The following is a 22,720-nucleotide window of genomic DNA, read 5'->3' as shown; positions in this document are numbered from 1 at the left end:
AGGTAAGTTTAAATAGCCTGGCAAGGGAACAAGAATTCGTTATCACCAGTCAGCCTCTAGAGTCTGTGCAGGAGTACGCTTATCTAGGTCAATAACTCGTAGGGAACCCCGATCATAAGAATGAAACTTACAGAAGAATAAAAATGGGTTGGAGTGCATGACAGGCATTACCAAATCCTGACTGGGAGTTTACCACTGTAGTTGAAAAGCAATCATTGCATTCTACTGGTGCTAACATATGGGACAGAATGGAGGTTAACAAAGAAGCTTAATAACAAGTTAAGGAATGCGCAAGCAACGGAGCAAAAAATGTTAGGCCTAATTCTAAGAGATGGAAAGACAGCAGTGTAGATCAGACAGCAAACACAGATAGCCAATATTCTGGTTGGCATTAAGAGAAAAAAAATGGAGCTGGGCAGGCCATGTAATGTGTAGGTTAGATAACTGGTGGACCATTAGAATTACAGAATGGGTGCCGGGAGAAGGGAAGCGCAGTCGAGGATGGCATAAGACCATGTGGGGTGATGAAATTAAGAATCTTGCAGGTGCACGTTGGAATCAGCTAGCACAAAACAGGGATAATTGGAGATCACTGGGACAGGCCTCCAACCTGCAGTGGACATGAAAATAGGCTGACAATGATCATATCACACTCATGCGGCAAAGATGCCACGTGCACACTAAATCGCATGCGTGTGATATGCATGTTGTTGCATTCAGATACAAAACCTACAAACATAGCAAGAAAGAAAGCACACCCTATCACAAAGTGGTATTGACTGGTATAGAAAATGTCACCAGTACATTTTGAATGACAAGAGGACTGAAGAAATCCTGTTAGGACTATCTCCTGCTGTTTGTCAACCATCATGTAAACCTAACTCTCACATGATAGTTGTACTTTCAGGAATCGGGAAATGGGAGATGCAATTCATGAAGAGTCTGTTTACATATAATCTGGCACTTCATTTTTGCAACACACTACATTAAATTACCTGCACCACCCAGGCAAATTTGCTATTTGCTTAACTGCTATATGCATGCATCAATATTTTTACTTAGTTCAGCTTGTGTGCTGTTACTCCAGAATATGCTGAGAAATGAACCATAAGGACATTCTACTACTTCATTAAGAAACCTCAATTTGATAGTAGAAAGCATCATTTAATATATTATAGCAAAAGATCTTCTGAGGCCTTTTTCCCAAACAGTAAAGCAGCCACCAGCTAAAGTGCAATCTGGCAATCACGTAATATAGATGTCACTAAATTAAACCAAACTGCAAGTTTCAGTTGTTCTAAGCAAGTGTCCATTATTGGCTTGCTACCAAAATTTTTCCAAAGTGAGATGTCAAGTGCCCTTCTGTAACAAAAGGTCACTAATGACACACGGAAGGGAGATGTTCTCCACTCATGACTGATACAAGGCATGTGATAGGAGTGTGAACAAACTGCAAGAAAATTTCTCTGCTCGGATGTTCTCTTTGGTGATTATGCATAGAAACTTTTATCATCGCCTAATGTCTTCACTCACCAAAGTTTTAACGCATCATGTACTCATTCATATGTGCATCTTCAGACAAATGCAGGCACCACACCTTAAGAGCCACAAGTTCTTGCACAAAGCTTCAGCAATATATTGGCGACCCACACTTAATGCATTCAGGCATTCTGAACCTGAAGAGAACTTGCAATACTTTGGGATAAAATTTTCAGTGACCAGCATGCACATAATTTTGCATGTGGCATTCCATGCCACGCTAAGCTTACCATTACGGCTTAAGACAACATAGTATGCGCCCATAAGTTGCTCTTACACTTGAAGTGAATTTTTGCATCAGAAGACAGCTTCTGCTGTGCTAGTAAAAGTACTTTTGGTAAAAATAGCAGATGGGAATGGCTATAGTAGCAGAGGGTTGTGCAATGCTGAAATGGACAATACCATGGATATGGTCATGAGGTTGTTTTTTTCTTTTTTAAATAAACAATCCTGGAAGTAACTCTAGCTCAACAAGAAATAGTTCCCATGAACTTTGCACAATGAAGCCTACAACATCTGAGATGCTGATTCCTTTTATAAAACGCAGACAAGTTGTCAGTGAAGTGCCATGTGCCAACTGTGCACGCTTTGCGTGCAATCTTGCCTGTTTGAGATCTCGAGCCATTCAATTTCCCTCAGTGAAGTTTGTGTTTCCTGCTCCCACAGTGAGCATGTACGGATTGGCTAAACAACTGTGCTGATGTTCACAGTCAACATCTGAATAACATACCACTTACTCACACTTCTGCTTTACAAAAATATGACTATGAAAACACAGATAGCTTTTCTAATCATCAGTGGTATTAGGATTTCACTGGTGCTCCACAGCTTAAAATGCAACAAGCGAGTGTGTAAGCAAACTGCATCTCACTGAAGTGTTGATATAAGTGTTGCTATTACTCAACAATTCTGCTTAACACATGAGGTGTGCAAAAGCTCCACATCTGCTACCTGACCATTCACTACAGTCATATGCTTCCAGGTGCACGACAGGCCCATTGGCTAGCGTTTTACAACGAGAAATTTTCTAGACCACCGTACACACTGCTTCTATGCAGCCCAGCAGACATTCGCTGCAGAAGCAATCACAGCAGCAGTCGTGCGCGACACTCAGGGGCTCAGGACCAGCTCGAAGGGCGCAGTCAGGGGCGGCTCCAACGTGGCGCTCACGTCCGAGGCAGCCGGCGAGACGTCTTCGAAGCCCTGACCGAACGGCGACGCGGCCAGAGGCTCTTCGGCGGGCGAAGCCGAGCCGTCGTCATGCCGTGGGTCGCCGCTGGGCCGTGCCCCGCGGCGGCGTGTCCCGGCCGGCAGGTCGGTCCGCATGGCGAGCATGGCGGCCTGCATCTTGGCCAGCATGCTCTCGGGCACAGAGAAGCCCACGATTTCGTCCAGCATGAGTCCCGGGCTACCGCGGTATTCGTCAGTCTCGGCCAACTCGCGGATGTCCTCGACGAGCAGCATGTAGGCCTTGCCGCCCGTGGCCGGCATCTGGTTGTGCTCGTACAGCCACTGCTTGTCCTCCTGGTCGCCGGAATACTTGAACACCTCCGGGTGCTTAATGTAGAGACGACCGCGCGTGGCACCCAGACCCAGCGCCTTGTTCGCCTTGGCACCCATGATAAACTGTGAGCTCGGCTGAAGTCGCGCCGGATCCCACTTGGGCCCTTCCCGCTTCACCGCATCAGCCTTCAGCTTGCACGGCGTCGACCGACCCGACAGTACTCCGCTCTGGTGCAGCGGTGGCCGCCCTTTCTTCTTTTTCACCAGTTGCAAGCTCGCTTCGGAGTCGGAGTCCGAGTTGTCGCGTCGCTTGCGACCCGTCACCGCATGCTTGCCCAAAAACCGGCCTAATTTTAGGTCTGATGGACTGTTGCGGCCAGAGTCAATGTTGTAGTCTGAAGTTGGGCTGTTGCCTCTTGTGTAACTGCCGTGGTACATTTTCTTGGCTTCTTCTAAGATCTGTCGGCACACGGCTTGTATGTGCTGCTCCGATATGGAGTGCTCGCCGTTGTTGATGCGCACGTTCTCCAGACCAGGCTTGAAGAATTTTTCCAAATACCGCTGTAATATTTCGTCTATTTCGCGGTTAATGCTCCTCTGCAAATTCTGCCGTAGTACGTCAAGCGATTTCGCAGAACTTGTGATGCATCCAAGCTTTGCACGACTGATGGCCACAGACTGCGACCGACAGGACGGACGATAGGTCATGGTAGACGGCAAGCATGACAGATTATACGGTCGCATGTTGAATGTATTTAGCCAGGGCACCATGTTTGAACTGTCTCCTGAAAACACTTCGCGAGAACCACGGAACAGCATAGCACTCTTACGATCACTTGCATGCCCAGTTATTCTGCTACGGTCAGAATCAGAAGTGTCATCGCCTTTGTCAGAGGGAGAATAGATACGTATTTCTGGTATTATAGAAGCCATTGTAGACGATAGGAATAATTCAGAATTATTACGGGGCCACGTAATACCAGGCAGATTGCTTGAAGCGCTCGAAACGCCTGGCATCATACTTATTCTATGATCACACCAGCAGTATCATACTTGTAAGCTTGCAAGTCGTAATACGGCATTACCTTAGTGACTTGGATTGACTTGCAAAGCAACTCGCCGAAAAGAAGAAGACGACAGCTAGCGATAAAGAATATTTTTATTTTCACTTTATAACACAATTTTAATTTTTTATCTTGAGTATTTAGTTGTACTGCAAGCTTCCGAAATGTGGTTTTTCTTTCAGGCAAAAATCTACCAGTACCGTAACAGCCGTACTTGCGTAAACACCATTGTACTTCAATTATTCCTAATTTTGTTTATGAGGGCTGTTGTCTTCAGCCTCATTACTAATAAAGTTGTGTGAAAAGAAGCGCAAGCAATTTGTACAATTTTGTTAGGACTCCATTGGAAGAAACCAAAGTTATGCTCGTTCCTTCGGTGCGCGTGCCTCGCTGCCTGGGATTCGTGGTGTCTCGTTACAGCACTTTCTTCGCACGTTCTTCAGTTGCCTGTCGTGTTCACGAGACCAGCGCGTGCCGGAGGATCTGCCGATCATTGTGGTAATTAGCCATTTGTGATGCGTCCGTGAAGAGTTCTGACGTGCGACTGTAGCCAGAAGTGCTGTGCCTCGTACGTTCTAGCACCCTCAGGTACACCGCAATGTCTGGCGAGCACCGATCAGACCGCCTGCCTACAAATGTTAGACCGGTGAATTACAAGATAGAGCTGAAGCCGGACCTGAAAAAGCTGGCATTTGACGGCCAAATAGTGGTGACAGTGCAGGCAAGTATTCCGCCATTTATGCGTTCGATGTTCCTCGGAGTTGTGCCTCGTGATTGCCGACAGACCACGCAGGAAACAGTTTCATTTTACTCGTTTCATTTTACTAGGCTTCCTATTCGCTCATTGAGTAACTTTTTTTACACTCTACATATACGCTTGTTCTTTCTAAGTGATGCTTTTAGAACAGCGCTCTTACAGCTACACATGGAACGGCAATCCTTTTGCTCTTCCTGCCCATTTTGTGGAACTTAATTCATAAAACTACTGTTCGCTACATGTTTAGGTCATATGTATCTTTCATGGTACATGTTAAATCATATGTATTTAAAATTTTTGCTTAGCCTGGTGTTTGCATGCACTTGCATCTATATTTGGCGGGACGTTCGAATCCATGTACTCGCCCCAGGTTGCGATACAGTTCAAATGTAACAATTTGTTCAGTTGAGATGTTGCCAGTAACATTGCGCTAATCTATTTTTATTGCATTCTGAACAATTGCAGATCCGTAAGCCAAGTGATGTCTTCGTGCTCAATTCACTTGCACTTGACATTAAGTCTGCTGAATACATTTCCGATGACGGAAAAGGTATGGATGTTTATCTAGTGTAACTCATGTCTCTTGATTACCTTTTCTTGCAGGCTTTTACTGTTTGCGGCAGTCTTACTTCCATGCACTTGAAACATGGGCAAATATAAATGGAACAGCAATGATGATTTCTAACTCCTATTTTCTACAGCTTCTGTCATACTTCGCCTGATTGTGCCTTGAGTGCCTTTTTTGTGTCTCCTGTGAAGGGGGATGGAGATCTCTGCTTTGGTAGACTTGAATGTCATAGCTTGCTGTGGTTTCCCCACGCATTCAATGTATGCTCCCTACATCGTTTCATTGTTTAAAGTTATGCTGTTAGATTGCATCTTCATTGTTCAAGGCAAGGCTGATGGTGGCTGTACTCTTGGCAAGTTCATGCCCACAGTTACAGCACAGCTTTAAACTTCTCTCAAGATAAGGCAACTATAGTTGATAGCAGTTCTTGCACATACCCTAAGGAACAAAGGAGGCACAGCAAGGCTTTTTTTTTTCTTTTTTTTTTCTTCCGCTGAGAGTTGTTCTCTGTGCAAGAGCTTTTAGAAGGCGAGTAAATGTTTTGTGCTTGTGCAGTTGGATATTGGTTGCCACTTTTTGGCCCTGTGGATCAGAATGCATTTCCATTTCTGAAGAATGAATGTGAGCATCACTTCCAGGAGCCACTTTTGGTTAGAGTTGAGCTTTTCAGGGCAGCTTATTTCAGAGAATTTGGAAAAGGTCAATTAAATTTAAATATGTACAAGCACTAGTGTTAATGTAGTATTGACGTCCTCGCCATCAAGAAGTGGCTGCATGCATAGTGCGAAATTCTCGGCTGCAGTAGTAGCAGTGTGCATAAGTAAAAGTTCCATTGTTTAATCATGCATGAGTGCTTGTGAATGTATGACTATTAGAGATGCAAGTGCCCCTTTAAACTGCAGCTGGTATGCGTGAGCATGCTCCTAAGTACACGTCATAAACTGGGGCCAAGTCACCATGTTGCCACAAAATGGTAAACGAAATCTTAGCTGGACAGCTACTTTGCCGCTGTTAGAATGTGCAGTGAACTGGGGTATTCTCATCATTTAAAGGCATACTGCAGCTGAATTTATCTGGATGCATGCGTGATCACCATGCTAGTTCTCTGTGCATGAGGACTTGAGGCTAAGTTGGCAAGATTAGCATGCTTTATAGTAACAGGTTCTCGAGAATTACTAAGTTGACTGAAAGAAAGCTACCCAGAATGCTTTCATCATGCTACTTTCACATGACTTAGAAAGGCTACTACTGGTATTACACCTGTCATTTTGAGGCCAACTTACCAATTTTTCCTCAGGAGTTTTGGAATGTGTGGTGAAGGGTGTTTACTTAGGTGGGACTTGAATTGCTTTTCAGTATCATTAGCAAAGGAAAGAGGGGGGTTTGCATGGAACTGCTGTTGTGGTGATGCTGTTAAGGCTACTATTGTTGCATATCGCCTCTTTCTCACCTTGCCTTTTATCATTTGTTTCCCCACATGTAGGGTAGCCAACTGGGTGCAACCGTGATTAACTGCCCTGCCTTTCCTTCTTCATCTCATTCTCTTCTTGTCTTGGAGTGCAGGCTGTGTACATGCACAGTGGGGAGGGTACCCCTCCAGACGATTGACGCTGTTTGACATATTTGTCATCATCATCAACGCTGTTTGATATGTTTTGAATGTGCCACGAATGTGCCTTTCTTTTGTAGGTAGTTGGCTTTTAATAAAGGGAAAATCAGACATCCACCCGTTCGTAGCAAATGCTACAAAGGAAACCCATACGGGCGCAGGACAGGGGTAATTGGAGATCGCAGGGAGAGGCCTTCGTCCTTCAGTAGACATCAAATAGACTGATGATGATGATGACGGGTTCTTGAAAGAAAAGCCTCGCTGTTGAAGAAAAATTTGTCCTGGTCCTTTTTAGCATTTGCTACGAACGGGTGGATGTCTGATTTTCCCTTTATTAATTACTTCTCTCCATCTTGCGGGTTTCCGCAGGACTATTACGTGAAAGTAGCTGGCTTTTTTTCTGTAAGTTTGCAGTGCTGCAAAAGCATTTGTGTGGTCAGCATTGGGTGTTTTTGTGACAGCACTACACTCTTGAGCAAGCGTCTTGATAACATTCTTGTTGGATTTTTCTTTTTTTTTTCTTTCCTGGTATTTGTGGCTGCACAGTCAGTACATGAAATCTTGTAAACAATGCCCTTATCATATTTATGTGTTGAACCTTCCATGGTCTTAAAGGTACTTTTTGTGCAATTGTGGCCTGTATATTTTTGACAAGGAGCTCACACTGTTTGGTTTAATTTACCTGTGCCCTGCAGAACACAAGGTGAGCAGCATTGCCACATCCAAGGAAGAGGAGAGGATAACAATAAAATTTGACACTATCCTTGATCCAGGCACAGGAAAACTTGGTATTTCATATTCAGGTGAAATGAATGGAAAATTGAAAGGCTTCTACTGGGTGAAATATAAAGGACAGAATGGTGAAGACAAGTTTGGAGGCGTTACTCATTTTGAGGTGAGTTTTACTGCATCATTTTACATAATAATTCTTCAAGAAAATTATTAGCATTAAACGAAAAAAAAAATTGTCTTACGTTTGCTTGCAAGTAAGGAAAAAATATATATTTTTTTGAAATTAGTAGGGATGTGGGAATATTCAAAATATCATATATGAATTGACTGAGCTTACTATTCGATTTGTATGCAATTACACAATTTACTATTCACAATTGTCGAATATTTGTTACTGTTCTTATATAAGCGATAACAACAATCCTTGAAGTTTAGTTGAAAGAGAGATCTATGCAAATGAGGATTGGGTACTGACTGATTCAGCTGCAGGGAGAGCCACATTGGTGGCACAAAGGCATCAGTTGCTGAGTGAACGTATGGGGCAAGTAACTTTGCTAAACAATTCCGAGTAATTCAGTAAGAATGCTTCGCTTTTAGGCAGCCCCTACATGAATGTTTGTCTTGATTTAGGCAAAGCAATGTATTTAATGAGCGTCACTATATTTGGCTTTTTTATATGTGGTGTTATAGTATCCTTTCTCTTCAAGGAACACAGCAATTTGTTTGTGTGTCTGCTGATATGCCATTTCCATGGTACGCCAGATAACTGAAAGAAATTTGTAGTATACATGCACCTCACCTGACCGGATGTCCAGTTGCACATTGCATTACATGCATGTAACCCCTTATGTAATACCCCACATGGGGTCTTTAAGGTAATGAAATGAAATGTGTCAGTGTAAATATATATATATACCGGGTGATGATTTTTAAAGGGACACTAAAGGCAAATATTAAGTCAACCTGAAGTAATAGATCAGTGCGTGAGAATTTCTAAGGCGTCAATATTATCATGAACAGGGCCTTAATAATCAAGAAGCTGAGGTAAATGCAGGACATGATTAGAGACTCCCCTGGGGCATTCAAGCACTTGTCGGAGGACAAAAGCACTCCTCAGTTAAATTCTGTCACTTGTACGCAACTACTCGTTGCAAAAAAACATCGTTGTATTGTATTAGAAGACAAAATACTACTTGTACAGTTGTAATTCATTTTTATAAAAAAGAACTAATTGAAATTATCCTTCACAGTGCTGAGGGCTGTCGAAAGGTTTAGTTTTCGCTTGACTCTGTGCTGCCTACGCTTTTGCGTCTCAGCAGTTTCGTTATCGCGTAGTGCTGCACTGGTTTTGTTGGCTCACTAAACTCCCACAAACGGCAAGTAGCAGAGGATTCAACTTCCATGTTATGCCGATCGATGCCCGAACGTTCTACACCACTTGACCAAAAAGCAGCTGCAGCGGCGAATCCACCGCTCTGTCTTGGCTCGGTGCCGCCGTCTGTCGAGCGCCATTTTACTGACCAACGGCAGCAAAGAGCGGTGATGGCGTATGCAACGTCGCCATTCCCCCGGTTGGGTGGCGGGAGATTTGAATTTCGAAAAAGGCATTCGGACCCTTCAGATGGAATTTTCTTATATACCAAGTCCTTTCTTGGCACGAAACAAGCGTTGCGAGTTTTCTGGAATGGTATTTAGACAATCCACATCAGCTTATTATTTGCCTTTAGTGTCGACTCCACTCCGTGCCACAGAGCCTTGTGGAGCCTTGTAATTCATAATAATTCATTCATTCATAATACTTGTCATTGAGCTGGATTATTCAAAGTGGCGGACATTATTAACGGGAGAAATTAATGTATGTTCAACTAATTAAAAAAAATAACTATTTCTTAATTACTTTATGGTACATATTGCAATTTACTAATTGTAGCCGGTGAGTTTGCAAAGCATATTCATTTGAAATGAATTTCCAGGATGACAGCACTTTCGAGATATGATTTCCGAAAGTTAGGGATGAAATGCATGGGCATTTCAGTTACTTTTGTGCTTCAATGCATGAAATAGCATTTCTTTAAAGGAAGTAGAACAACAGTGCATTTTTATGGTGAGTTTGATGGCGCATATCTCCAAACTGGGGTCATTCTGAAGATTCCTTCCAAGTGCAGGGGTGGGACTCTTGTGCCAACTGCACCATTTTGATACAAATGGAAATTTTAGCACCAAACTGCGCCAAACAGTAAAAATTGTCCGAAATTGCACCACGCTGCACCAGAGCAACTTTGGCATGTATGCACTGGCAGTTGCTGTGAGTGGATTCGTTCTTCGAAAAAAAGTGCAGCTGTTCACATTCTGCACAACAGTGCCTCCTGCACAGGTTCTCGTAATTTTTTCGCTTATAACACTGGACTTTTCGCCGCTTCCTGCAAGTAGCCGACGTGCGTGCGGACGCTCTCAGCTGTCGTTGCTGCAGTTGGAACTGCCAGGGCACCTGTATTTAGAGTGCACTAGAAGATGATTGAGTGGGCCCAGTGGCACGGCACTCCCTAGCTGAGGTGTAAAACAACGAAAAGTAGGCTGAGGGCGCTGCGAGATAACTAGATATTAGGGAGGCACACGCTACAGCGGATTCAGGGGGCAAGCATCCCTATCCATAGGGCCGGTATAATGTAGAACTGTTCTAATCTGTTTTTATGTCCATGTGGGCGAGGGCTGAGCCATTTAAGAAGCCAGAGCCATTTAAATATTTAAGAAGTTAATTAGTGAATTTTTATTAAGTCTCTGAATAATCCTTCTTAAGGACTAAAATTATGTTATCTGCAATAGGCAATTTTTGAAAATTCCATAAACCTTAAAAGAGATCACCCCATATATTTTCTGGGTACAAAATGGACTTCACACAAACTTGTTTGTCTTTGTTTAGAAATAACACAATATTGAATTTGATTTTAAAGTTGCACTATTTGAATACTTCCAGAAATTAACTCCGGGGTCTGGCATAATAAGCCATTGCAGAATGTGCACAAAAATACAACTCACGCACGATTGTGCATTTGTTGCGTGCAGTTTCATCATGTAACACTTGAGATCACTGGGTGTTGTGTTAGCTAGGTCATGTGGAGGTGTTACTTACTTTTTTTGTGTTTCCTGCTTTTAAATTTTGCTTCTGGTGACAGTGTTGTTGTATCGTGTATACCTCTTATTCTGTGTGTGTCTTGCACATTTATTCATGATAAATTTGTGACAAATTTCTTTCTTTATTCTGTTGCATTACCTCACTCGGCTATGGATTTGTGTCAACTTGCTCAACTTCTCACATTATTTAGCTCTGGTGTACTTTTTTAGTATTGCGCTTGCAGTAATACCCCCACTCTGCTTGTGACTACCTCTACTTGGCGTCTGCTGTAGTGAGGCTTTGCTTTGTGTATTAAAAAGACTGATGCTCCTTTCACCCCCACATCATTTGTGAGGGTGGTGGTAGGACTGTAGCCTAAATATGTAGGCTACAGTCTGTCTGTAGGGAGCCAGAATATCGTAACTCTCGCAGGTTTGCCTTCTATATAGATAAGCAACAATTAGTAGGCAACCTAAATATGTAATTGTTTATTATTATGTCGCGAATTAACTGTGTGTATGCTATATTTCTTTTTTTCCAGCCGACTGATGCACGTCGAGCATTCCCCTGCTGGGATGAACCAGCCCTGAAAGCATCCTTTGATCTGACACTTGTTGTCCCCAAGGGTTACACTGCACTCTCCAACACAGTAATACTGCGCTTCTTCTTCTTCTTGTTACTTTACTTGGGCCTAGATTGGCATGTAATGCAGTTGAACCTCTATGTAACAAACGCTGTTACGACTTGGTTGGATATAACGAAGTAAATGTAAAATTGATGCATTTTTTCCCCCGACAAAATACCAGTGTGTATGCTTAACGAACATTAGATATAACAAAGGTATTTTCGTATTGGATATGACTGTTATAACAAGGTTCAACTGTGGTAGGTAGCAGTGTGTCCTCCATTATTGTTGCCATTCTTGATTGGTTTATTTTGGAAACAGGATAAAAAGTGCAGTGCATTATGAAGACCATCTATGAGATGCTGATGCCATGTTTCATTCCTCTCTAAACAAGTGCAGCAGAAGAGTAGATGAGCTAACAAATTAAAAAATAACAACAATGATGTCTAGTTCAGTGTTTGAGCTGGCATCGTGAGCACCAGAAAGGTGTAGCCTGAAAGTTACTCAGAAAGAAAGTTTGTTTCCTTTGAATAGTTTTCTCAAGAGTCTGTGCACTGAATTGAGTCAGTCGTTCTGCTATGGAATCAATACCTCCTGGAACTTTTGCTGAATACCTTGACCAAGATCATGTGCTGTCTTGACAAGTCACAGTAGACAAACTGCTTCAGAATACATGTTGATATGGATAAACTGATTTCTTATAAAAGTTTTGTAGTGAATGTAAGAGCAACATGCTGAGAATTTTATAGCCTCTCTTGCTAACTTCCTCGTGTTATGCAAGAAAGTCAGATGTATTGCACCTTCAGAAATGATGAAAAAAAACTGCATTCTTCCTGAATAGATAACAACAAAAGTACAGCCTTCTTGAATTTTTTCTCCACTAGTGTGTTGACACTTTCCACTGGAGATGAATTCCGAATGCTATCTTCAATATCCAGTGTGTCAGTAATACATTTTCAGAATATTACTTTAAAAACAGTTCACCCAAATTCTCCTCGAAATGTCCATGTTAACAGGAAAAGATAGACATTCCTCTAGAGGTGTGTGTAAGATGTCCGCAGTTGCAATTTTAATAAAAAAAAATATATGTATATATATATATTTTAGGGGGGTTCCACTCTGCGTGCGGCTAGGGCTGAAGGCGAGCTCTGGATCTAGCCCCACGCAGTCGCGTTGTGTTACTCCCCAACGCGTAGCGTGGGAATCACTGCTACGTCGTGTTCGAACATATAAGGCAACCAGCGGCTTCAACCGTAATAATGTTTATTGCTTCCGGCAATAAAGAACACTGGCAGAGTGACATCCTCTCTGTAATAGTAATAAATAGGCTGGCCTCGTTGCCCGGGATAGTCAGGCAAACGAGGTCACTCACGGGTTGCGGCAGGTACTCCAGTCCGGCAGGTTAGGGGTCTGGCGTCAGAGAGAGAGGGTCTCCCCCGGTTGCGCTGTTTTGTACCTTTTTACCTGGGTGAGGGGAATGTCCTCCTCGCCCATCAGTTACCTGCCCGCGAGTCGGGGAGGAAGGGTGCACGCCTGTCGCGAGAGTGAGGGAGAGCCAGGGGAGGGCGTAGTGCGCCTCTCCCGTGTCTATGCCGGCTCTCGATGCGGAGGAAGATGGGTGCGTGGGCTCCCCACAATATATATATATATATATATAAAGACTCATGAGAGTGTCAACCTTGAAGTCTTGTAACTCTTGTTACAGGGTACACTGAGATTCCTTGAATCACGCAAAAGCGATTGATGCCCTGTTTAGCAAAATATGAGAAACTGGTTTATTTCCGACTTTTCCTGAAAGTTAGTTAAAGAAGTTTGCACGAAATTAAAACCAAATGAGATAACTGTGAATGCACCTCACACTTAAAACAAGCTATTATGACTGCAGTAGACAACATGCTGTTTGTCAGGTGCTAGAATAGAATGCAAGAGTCAAGCTGGGAAGATAGTCAGAGGACAGTTCCCATGCGATGTTGGGTGCTGCTAATTTTCCCGTAACAAGCTCCCCTCATCAGAGAAAAGGCAACACAAAGGGAAACCACGTTGGGGAAGGCAAGATGACGGGGAGGGCTCATGGACGTTTCCCGGAAGAAAGCTGCCCCAAACTGGTGCTTGCCCTATACTGAGAAGCAGCAGTGAAGACCAGTTGGGAGTAACAGATCTCTCCCATTCCCACGGACAGACCCTCCCTCCACCTTTGCACCCGCTGGAACTTGCACCCTCTGCGCATGCCTTTGGACCCTCTGCAACAGTGTTGTTTGTGCTTCTTGATTGGCTGTTGTCCTGGTTGGCTGTGACCTGTGTGTGATTGGCTACTGTCAGGAGCAAGGGTCGGAACAGAGCTGTTATAATGACAGTGCAGAGCGAAAACAAGCTGCTCTGGGCCATGAAAACGAGGCTTATCCAGACGCTCGTTGCTAAACTCTTGACTTTTTCTGTTTTACCTATTCATTGGTGTAAATAAGTTTTGTTCAAGTGCCAGTAAACCTGTTGGTTTTCGATTTCCCAATGTCTGAGCTTCTGATTTCTTCAACCATATGGAGCCGGGTTCGAGACGTAACCTACTGCCACAACAAAGCAGATAAAATTACATTTCTAAAAGTTTTCAGCACCGTAACTCAAAGAATAGAGCTCACAAATTTTTTAGTCATCTCCTCCTCAATTTTTTTCAGTCGTCTGTTCATAAATTGCACTTAGACAATGCGCTGTGAAAGTTCTGTGTTCATTTTTGATCATGCAAGTTGTTCAGTGGAAGTTGCCCTAACAGTGCGTATATACAGGGTGTCCCAGCTAACTTTAGTCAAAGTTTAAAAATACGTAAATATCACGTAGCTGGACAGAACAAAGGTAATGTTGTTTGCCGTCGCTTGGAGATACTCCTACTATCTTTTTTTCATTCTGCCGAATTAGATAATTAGTCTTAATTAACCAACTTCTCAAATATTATGTTTACATTAAAAGTGTAAATGAGAAAATTGTAGAGCGACATGAAGAAATCTCGATACAGCCTTTTGTTCCTCAATATGTGCTACATAAAAGTTTTTCTGAGTGTAAAAGAAGCCCGCGAATACACGCAAAGTGCCTCGAGCGGCCAGTTGCGCGACAGTTCAATTACAATATTTGAAAAGTTGATTAATTAAGGCTGATTATCCAATTAGGGAACAACATTATTAGGCAGCAACATTACCTTTGTTCTGTCCAGCTACGTGGTATTTGCATATTATTTAAGCGCTGGCTGAAGTTAGCAGGGACACCCTGTATATTGTGCAGTGCTTGTGGTGTCATGTGGATAGTGATTGTTAATTTTGTTTGTTTCTAAATACTAACGCAGAATGTAGTTGCTGATGTGGACTATCCTGGGGACCCAATGCTGCACGTGATCACCTTTGCCAGAACACCGAAGATGTCCACCTACCTGGTGGCCTTTGTTCTGGGCGAGTATGATTATGTTGAAGGAACTTCAGATGATGGAGTTTTGGTCAGGATCTACACACCCAAAGGCAAATCTGAGCAAGGAAATTATGCCCTTGAGGTGAGCCACCTTCCTGAGCACTTACGGCTGAGAGGTTAGACTACGTTTAGTGTTGTTAGTAATCAGCAGTGGTTAAACAAGGGATCAAACAAGATTGGCTCTAGCCGAAGATATATCCCTTGTTCGACCACTGGTGATCACACCAAATGTTTACATCTTCCTTTCTGTCTTGTTTGAATTTGGATTAGTCAGGGCTTCTGTAATGCAGAACTGGCATTTCCAAAATTCGTCCATGTATGCATCTTAAACCGGAATTTTATGTTCATGGCAACCTTACTGTTTGGTACAAGTTAATGATTTTGTTGTGAAAAGGAACTATGCAGTGTCACCGGGTGATATGATTTTTAATCCATTTAAAATGATTTTGCCAGGTACTTTGCTTTCTGTTAGTGTATGTGTAGCTCTTTTTGGATACTAGTGTGAAGATTGAGTGAGTTGGTAGCGCATTACAAAGGTGATACAGCGCAGCAAGGTTTCGGAAGATACTTGCCTTTCTGTATCAAGGCGACCCTTTGTATTGCGTTTTGGGTAAATATGCATGGCTAGTATGTACAACCTCAATAATCTCAACAATTTAGTTGTTGCATTCAATTAGGTGATGCAAATGTTGAGCCAAGTTGGTTCCTGCCCCCCTCTTTCTTTTCCTGCTATTTTTACTACTGATATCCATTTTCTGCTTTTAAGAATTACCACCATAAACCATAAGGTAATTTTTTTTAATTTGTGGGCTATGTAGAACAGTGACTAAAGGGGGGGGGGGGGGTCGATGGACATGTCAAGTACACTACCTGAGCCTGCTTTTGCATTATGCATAAATAAAGGAGCACTGACACAAAAAAATTAAATATTGTCTTTTCTGCTGTAATAAGTAGCTAACGACCCAGTTATCCTGGCATGAAACCTTGTTGCTTCAGCACACGGCAGTTCGTTATTTGGAGCCTTGTTTACAGCGATCAGTCCAAGTTTTGATTTCAAGGAACAGCGAGAGAGGCTGGTTGGGTTGTAAATACAGCTGCTTATGTGATCGCACAAAACTGTGACATGAATGAAGGTGTGTGAGATTCGTTGTTGCTAGCTGTCTTTCGCCATTTACATACACACGTGCCATGCAAAGTCCTTGCCATCCTCATCCTTATTTTGTTAGCCAGCAGTGACAATTTTCTGCAGATGGAAGTTGCTCAACACTAGACGTGGCCAATCACTTTTAGGCCTAGGCATCTTCAAACCAACTGCCTTTCCTGTGTGGGAACCTTGCTGGAATGACTGCTTTGCTTTCAGTAACTGCCGGTAGGCAACGACACGTGTGTGCTTGCACCGCATTGGCAACAGTCAGATTCCTCATAGGTGATGGCAAATTTGATTTTTTTTTCTTAAAAACCAGACACGAAAGAGTGCCAAGTATTATAATGAACCATCCAGATAATAAAATGAGATTTTTCTGTAAATTTTCAGTAAGACGAAGCTGAGGCAAGCGTAAAATCAAAAGCAAATGCTGCAGCTCTTCGGCAGGGTCCACTCTTTACATCCATTGGCATGCAAAGACTCAGTCCATTTCTGCCGTTGAGTGCCATTGCGGGGAACCTCTGTCTACTATACCCAATCCTGGATGTGTTGGGCCGAAGCCAACGATGCAGTATGCACCCTACATTGTGCTGGCTCATTTTGTGCGGGGTCAGTGCAGCACAGTCAACTAGGATAGTGCGAGAAATCTTCCAACGGGCACGATAAAAACTAACAGTTATGCGGAGAGCATCCCACTATGACCAATAACCAAGGAAAACTGGGAACGCTGCAATGAACGGCTAAGTCGTGGGACGAGCAAGAGCATGTACAATGAGCATGGCACTCAACACGAACTCGTGACATAGTAGGGCTGTTCATGTTAGGTTCTGTAATGTTTACAAACAGATCTCGTTGATGTGCCGCGAGATGTTATGCCTTGTGGTATTCTGTGTGCACATATTTTAAAGGGACTGACGACCAATTTTCATGGTACCATTTTTTTTTAGTGCAATGGAAGGCTGGTCAGAATTTCTAATCATGAAGTGCTAATGTGGAAAATGCTGTGGAGCATTTTTTATCAGAATTTTTTAATCTGGAGTGAGGATGTAGTCGTTTACTGGAAGCATGCTGAAAGCGGTGATAGGTGAGCGCGACAGCGATTATGTATACGCTGGCATTAGTGGGAGGCAGACGACAAGTGTGGCCGTGCTGTAACATACATATTTACTCGAATCTAGGCCGGCCCCGATTCTAAGCCGACCCCCTAAAGTCCGAAACCAAAAAATATTTATATATTACTGTACCTCGAATGTAGGCTGAACAAAAAAAGCCAGGACAGCGTTCACAAAATGCAAACAGCATTTATTGAATCTGAAAGTGCAGAGCTCATTCAACGTCGTTGTCGCTGCTAGACTTGTCACTGTGTTCCTTGTCACTGTAACCTTCAAACAGTGCACTAGCTTCGGTACCATCAAGCACATTAGATATGCTGCACTTTTTAAAGACACACACAATCAAAGTACCTGGGATGTCGTTCCACGCTGCAGCAACCCAGCTCGCCAGCTGCGATAGCGATGCACGTTTGATGCGGCCCGATGCCGTTAGCATGTGGTCTTCATCAGTCAACCAGTCCGTGTAATATTTCCACAGACGAGCCTTGAAAGGTTTGTTGATGCAGACATCAAGTGGCTGTAACTGGCCCATCATGCCGCCCGGTATGACAGCAAGCTCCGTGTTCGCTTGGGAAAGCGCAGCCTTCACGTTGTTGGTCAAGTGCCCACGGTAAGAGTCGACGACAAGGATCAAGTTCTTTGTCAAAAGGGCTCCTGGACGCCGTCGCCACACAATCTTAATCCACCCTTCCACCATCGCACCTGTCATCCACCCGTTCTCATGTGCGCGCACAATGACATTTCTTGGGAAAGTTTCTTGAGCAGGCAGTGTCTTCCTTTTAAATATCATATAAGGAGGGAGTTTATGTCCATCAGCTGTGCAGCACAGCATCACAGTTGCGCACTGCTTCTCGCAGGCCGCAGAGTGCACCTTCACCTCCTTGGCACCCTTTTCATTCACGGTGTACGCCACTGGCATATCAAAATACACAGCCGTCTGGTCGCCGTTGCCGATTTGCCCGAGGTTGTAGCTTGTTGCTTCTCTCTTTCGCAGCACGTAGCGCTGAAAAGCTACCAGCTTTTCTTCGAAATCGCTTGGCAGCTTCTGGGTGATTGAAGTGCGGCGTCAGAGGCTGAAGCCGAAACGCTTCATGAATTTCTGAAGCCAGCCCCGGCTGGCTTTGAAATCCTTTGGCGTTAGGCCTCGCTCCCTCGAAAGTTCCCTAGCTTTCGCTTGGAGCACTTCTGTTTTCAGTGAAAGGCAGCTGCTCTCTGCATCCGAACAAAGTCGGCCAAAATTGTCTCCACTTTGTGGTGACGGCCTTTCTTTGGTCCGCTAAATGCCATCCTCGTTGCAGTGCACGCAAAAAGCTGCTGTCGTTGTCCCCTCCAACGACGGACGTTTTTCTCGTCGACGCCAAAGTCCCACCCGGCTTGGAGGTTCGATGATGCGTCTGTGGCTATCACAACTTTTTGCTTGAAAGCGGCACGTTAGGGGCACCTCCTGCTTGATGCCATCGCGATAACACCACGACGCACACCGATATGGCCGACACGACATAGGTCAAAATGGCGACATTGCTTGTGTACGGTTGGCTACTGGCACGGCTAGTAGCGGCTGCGATACTGACTTTTCTAGATGGCGCTAGCTATGCACCATATTTAGCAGTTTCAATGAAAAACTGGCGAGTTTTTTTAAATCCTCGAATCTAACCCACCCTAGAGTTTGGAATATGATTATTTGAAAAAAACTATCGGCCTAGATTCGAATAAATATGGTAGTATGGTTTTGTTTATCCTGTTGATATTCCTGCGATTCACGTTTTCTGAATTGTTAAATGATTTCTGCAATAATAACTAGGTGTTCTCGTGGTTTCCTGTTCAACTGCGTTGGTATTTACCAATCAAAATGAAACCAATCGGACCGAAAACGAAACGCTGCCTTTACATGTGATACGTATTGCCATAGCCACACATGTGTTTTTGATTTTTGAAGCATAGAATAATGCATGAGTGTCTAATAATATACCAACTGCAATTTTAGGCAATAATTATGATGTACTTAATGACAGTCAACTTACATACAGTAATCTCATAGAATACATACATCTGAAGTACCTCGATTTCACTGCTAGGTCTTGCCACTTGTGAGATTTTCTTTATTAATTTAAAATTATAATTCCTACTTAAATCGCAAACAGCGTACTGTATTCTGTCACTGTTAATCATGGTTATTTCATTTCCATCAACGTCTCACAACATGTTCTGGCCAGTTGTCAGTCCTTTCAGGGTCCTTCTTTTTTTTTACATATACGACCGCCCAGGGTCGATTTTTTTTTTATTGCAGATTTCAATTCTTCTGAGGGACCTATTTCGAAAAAAATTTACCATAATTTTTCTAGGGTGACCATAAAGTGAGAAAAATATATTTTGCGTTGTATATATGTACTCTTTAGTCATGAATAACAACAATAAACAAAGGAAATAAGCTTATCAGAATTAAAAATTTGATGCATTGTTATAGTTCAAGGCTTAAAATAAGCGCACACAAGAATATTTCGCAAGTCTCAAATGTTCCTGCTCTTACACTAATATTTACGTCCATAACATAATCGAACTGCGTAGGTGAGCACACTCAAGAAAACTGTGTCGTTGTGTGCCCGTCAAAAGGCAAAATGTGTGGCAAACTTCCGCTAATCTTCATCATTGCCATCCAGAGGCAGTTACATATCGCAAGTCTCCCCAAAAAAACGAAAAGGAAAGGAAATGCATGCACGGCGGCATCCTTGCTATTCTCACCTCTGTGAGCACTAAATGAGCGAGAAACAGGCGGCCGCCCTTTGAGCGATTAGTAACGAGATAGCCAGCAGTTTTACGAGCGCTAGAAGCCAAAACCGCCCACGGAACAAAACCCAAAGCGCCACCGAGCAGTAGTATATAGACGCGCCAGAGCAAACTAGCTCTAAAACAAACCATGCAACGGAAACCAAGAGAGGGAGTTGCAAGAAAAAAATTCTCTGTATTCCCACATAGTGGCAGCACATGTCAGGAAAAAAAAAAAAATTAGGAAATTGGCGCACTTTTTAAATGTACAGATAGCGCCGTAAATATACGGCATCGGTCATTTTGAACTTGTTCGCAGCGCTGTATATTTACGTCATTGACCCTGAAAGGGTTAAAACTGATTTCAAATATGTTGTAAGCTTCGTTCAGCCACTGAAATTTTGTAGATGAGGCATGTGTGTCCACAGAATTCAATTTCACAACTTGTCAGACTTCAAAATTTTGTGCCTGTAATGGTGCTGTACAACTGGTGTCATATCTGTACATGACCAATCACCTTCTGCATTCCAGGTAGCTACTCGTGCTCTGCCTTACTACAAGAACTACTTTGGAATTGCATACCCACTGCCAAAAATGGACTTGATTGCTGTACCTGACCTTGCTGCAGGTGACCTATGCAATGCTATATAGTTTACAGATGTTGCGAGTGTTTCATTTGAAAGATAGCCCTCTTTCAGTATGTTGGTCATTCTTGAGTTGTCTGTCTGTAGTATTTGGGGATGATTCTCATGACTGCAATTTGCACCGGGGTATCTTTCATACGTTTTGTACTTCGGTAGGAGGTATAGCAAGAAAGCAGATGCTAGGTTTTTCAGCGTTTTGTAGCTGTCTCTAGAAAATGTGTGTGTTTTTCTTCTGTCACAATCTTAACTAGTATGTTTCAGTTTATGCACAGTATTTTTCTTTAATCTTTCATAGTCATGATGTTGTTTTATACGTGTGCTGTTCAAGGTGCATAAAGTGCAAAATCTATTAATATATTTTCAATATAAAAGATGTGCAAAAATATTCACTTTTCTGTTTTCTCTCTTGCAAACTGAAACATGATGTTGTTGAGCGGAACCTTTAGCTCGGGCCCAACTCCGACGCGGCCTATTGAAATACATGTAAAACGCAAAAGCGTTTTTCCAAGATAACCCCTGAAGCACTTTTGATGAAATTTGTTGCATTTGAGAGAGAAGGTTAAATTCTAGTGTCTGTTGGAAGCACAATTTCGATTTAGGGCCTGAATTTTGTTCCAAGAATTCTTAAAAATTCAAAAGTTTGAAAAAATAGCACAAAGTTTACAAATTAATAGCTCTGCATCAAGAACAGATATCGTGGTTCTGTAAACGGCATCCACTAGATCAATGAAAGCAGACAAATTTGTTATGCCATATTATATCTTGTCTGAATTTGTTACGTTGTGTACAAGAGCTTTGCAAAAGCTGTATTTCCACATTACTCAATTTTTTAGGTTAATGTGTAACATATCAGTTTTGTCTGCTTTAGATGTACTATTGTATGGAATTCACAGAATTGTGGTATAATTTTTCATTGCCGAGTTAGAGTTGTAAGCTTCGTAGTTTTGTTTTCTGAAATTTTTTTTATTTTTGCCAATTTTTAATAAAAAATTGACGACCTAACTCCAAAATTTGAAACAAACAGTCACTAGATTTCAAGTTTTTCTTTTAAATGCAACAAACTTCGCCATATTTGGTGTAGTGGTTGCCAAAAAAAAAAATGAATTCTTTTTTTACATGTATTTAGATGGGAGCACCCGAGCTAAAGCTTCCTAATAATAAGCAATTAATTTTTGATGAACATGGTCATTACTGGCAACATCAAATTCAAAGTGTTAAAATTTCTTTAAGGGGAAATTAAAGAAATGGGCTTAGTAGCCCCCTGAGATATCTATCAAGAAATCATCAGAGTGAATTTCAGCTTCCTACGATGTCCCTGGGATTTCTCCAGGCTCTTCCTCAGGTATACACATGAAACACCTGGTTAGACCTCAATAACTCTGGAACTAATAAACACAGCTTCATGAAACTTTGCAGCTTCTCATAGTTTGGTGGTGAGAACAAAACCTGAAAGTTTCATCCGGATATCTTCAAAAATAAGAACGGTTGGTCTCCAGGGTAGCCTCCCCCTTGAACTGTATTGGCAAGATATTCGCTTTTGCCGTAATGTCTTGCATTGCGTGAATTACAACTGAAGATTTTTAAAAAGTTGGCCTACTGGCATGCCTTTGTTTCACATGCTTTTGATATTACAGTCAAGCCTCGTTTAAAAGAAGTTGCACCTGACACGAGTATGCCTTCATTGTAGTCAATATTCGTTATAAGCATATATTCATTACATGCTGATATTGGCAAGAAACATGTTTAATTTACTTCGCTATTTCCATATCCTTTATATTGAGGTTTCAACCCGTTGTGGTTGATTAGTGGTTATGGTGTTGGGCTGCTAAGCACGAGGTCGCGGGATTAAATCCTGGCCATGGCAGTCGCATATTGATTGAGACAAAATGCCGACACCCCTGTACTTCGATTTAGGTGCACGTTAAAGAACCCCAGGTGGTCCAAATTAATCTAGAGCCCCCACTACAGGGTGCCTCATAATTGTATGGTGGCTTTGGCACGTAAAGCCCCATAATTTTATGTTGAGGTTTCACTGTACAAACCAACTACTTGAGTGACTATTACATATGCAGAGCAGAGCACCAAAATAGTTATATGCAGA

General features: G+C 42.6%; 2 protein-coding genes across 2 annotated transcripts in view; one reads left to right on the top strand and one right to left on the bottom strand.

The window, feature by feature from the left end:
- Nucleotides 1–259: 259 nt before the first annotated feature.
- Nucleotides 260–4,258, bottom strand: LOC135901219 (deoxynucleotidyltransferase terminal-interacting protein 1). Its single transcript, XM_065430898.1, has one exon. It carries the CDS (start codon nt 4,060–4,062, stop codon nt 2,650–2,652), a length of 1,413 nt encoding a protein of 470 aa, XP_065286970.1. The 5' UTR covers nt 4,063–4,258; the 3' UTR covers nt 260–2,649.
- An 85-nt stretch (nt 4,259–4,343) lies between these two features.
- Nucleotides 4,344–22,720, top strand: part of Psa (puromycin-sensitive aminopeptidase) — a 55,289-nt gene continuing 36,912 nt past the window's right edge. Inside the window, exons 1-7 of the mRNA XM_065430897.2 lie at nt 4,344–4,604; nt 4,686–4,827; nt 5,329–5,413; nt 7,736–7,935; nt 11,426–11,533; nt 14,838–15,038; nt 20,507–20,603. Coding sequence (XP_065286969.1) covers nt 4,468–4,604; nt 4,686–4,827; nt 5,329–5,413; nt 7,736–7,935; nt 11,426–11,533; nt 14,838–15,038; nt 20,507–20,603 — 970 coding nt within the window. The 5' untranslated portion in view covers nt 4,344–4,467. The remainder of the gene's footprint in view (nt 4,605–4,685; nt 4,828–5,328; nt 5,414–7,735; nt 7,936–11,425; nt 11,534–14,837; nt 15,039–20,506; nt 20,604–22,720) is intronic.

This window comes from Dermacentor albipictus, chromosome 1 (genome assembly GCF_038994185.2).
Source record: "Dermacentor albipictus isolate Rhodes 1998 colony chromosome 1, USDA_Dalb.pri_finalv2, whole genome shotgun sequence".
In the NCBI taxonomy this organism is placed as follows: Eukaryota; Metazoa; Arthropoda; class Arachnida; order Ixodida; family Ixodidae; genus Dermacentor; species Dermacentor albipictus.
The sequence above is the reverse complement of the archived record's forward strand: the minus strand, read 5'-3'. Positions and strand labels throughout refer to the sequence as shown.

Coding starts and splice junctions, on each gene's coding strand:
- LOC135901219 (XM_065430898.1), bottom strand. CDS start 4,062: ATGATGCCAGGCGTTTCGAGCGCTTCAAGCAATCTGCCTGGTATTACG.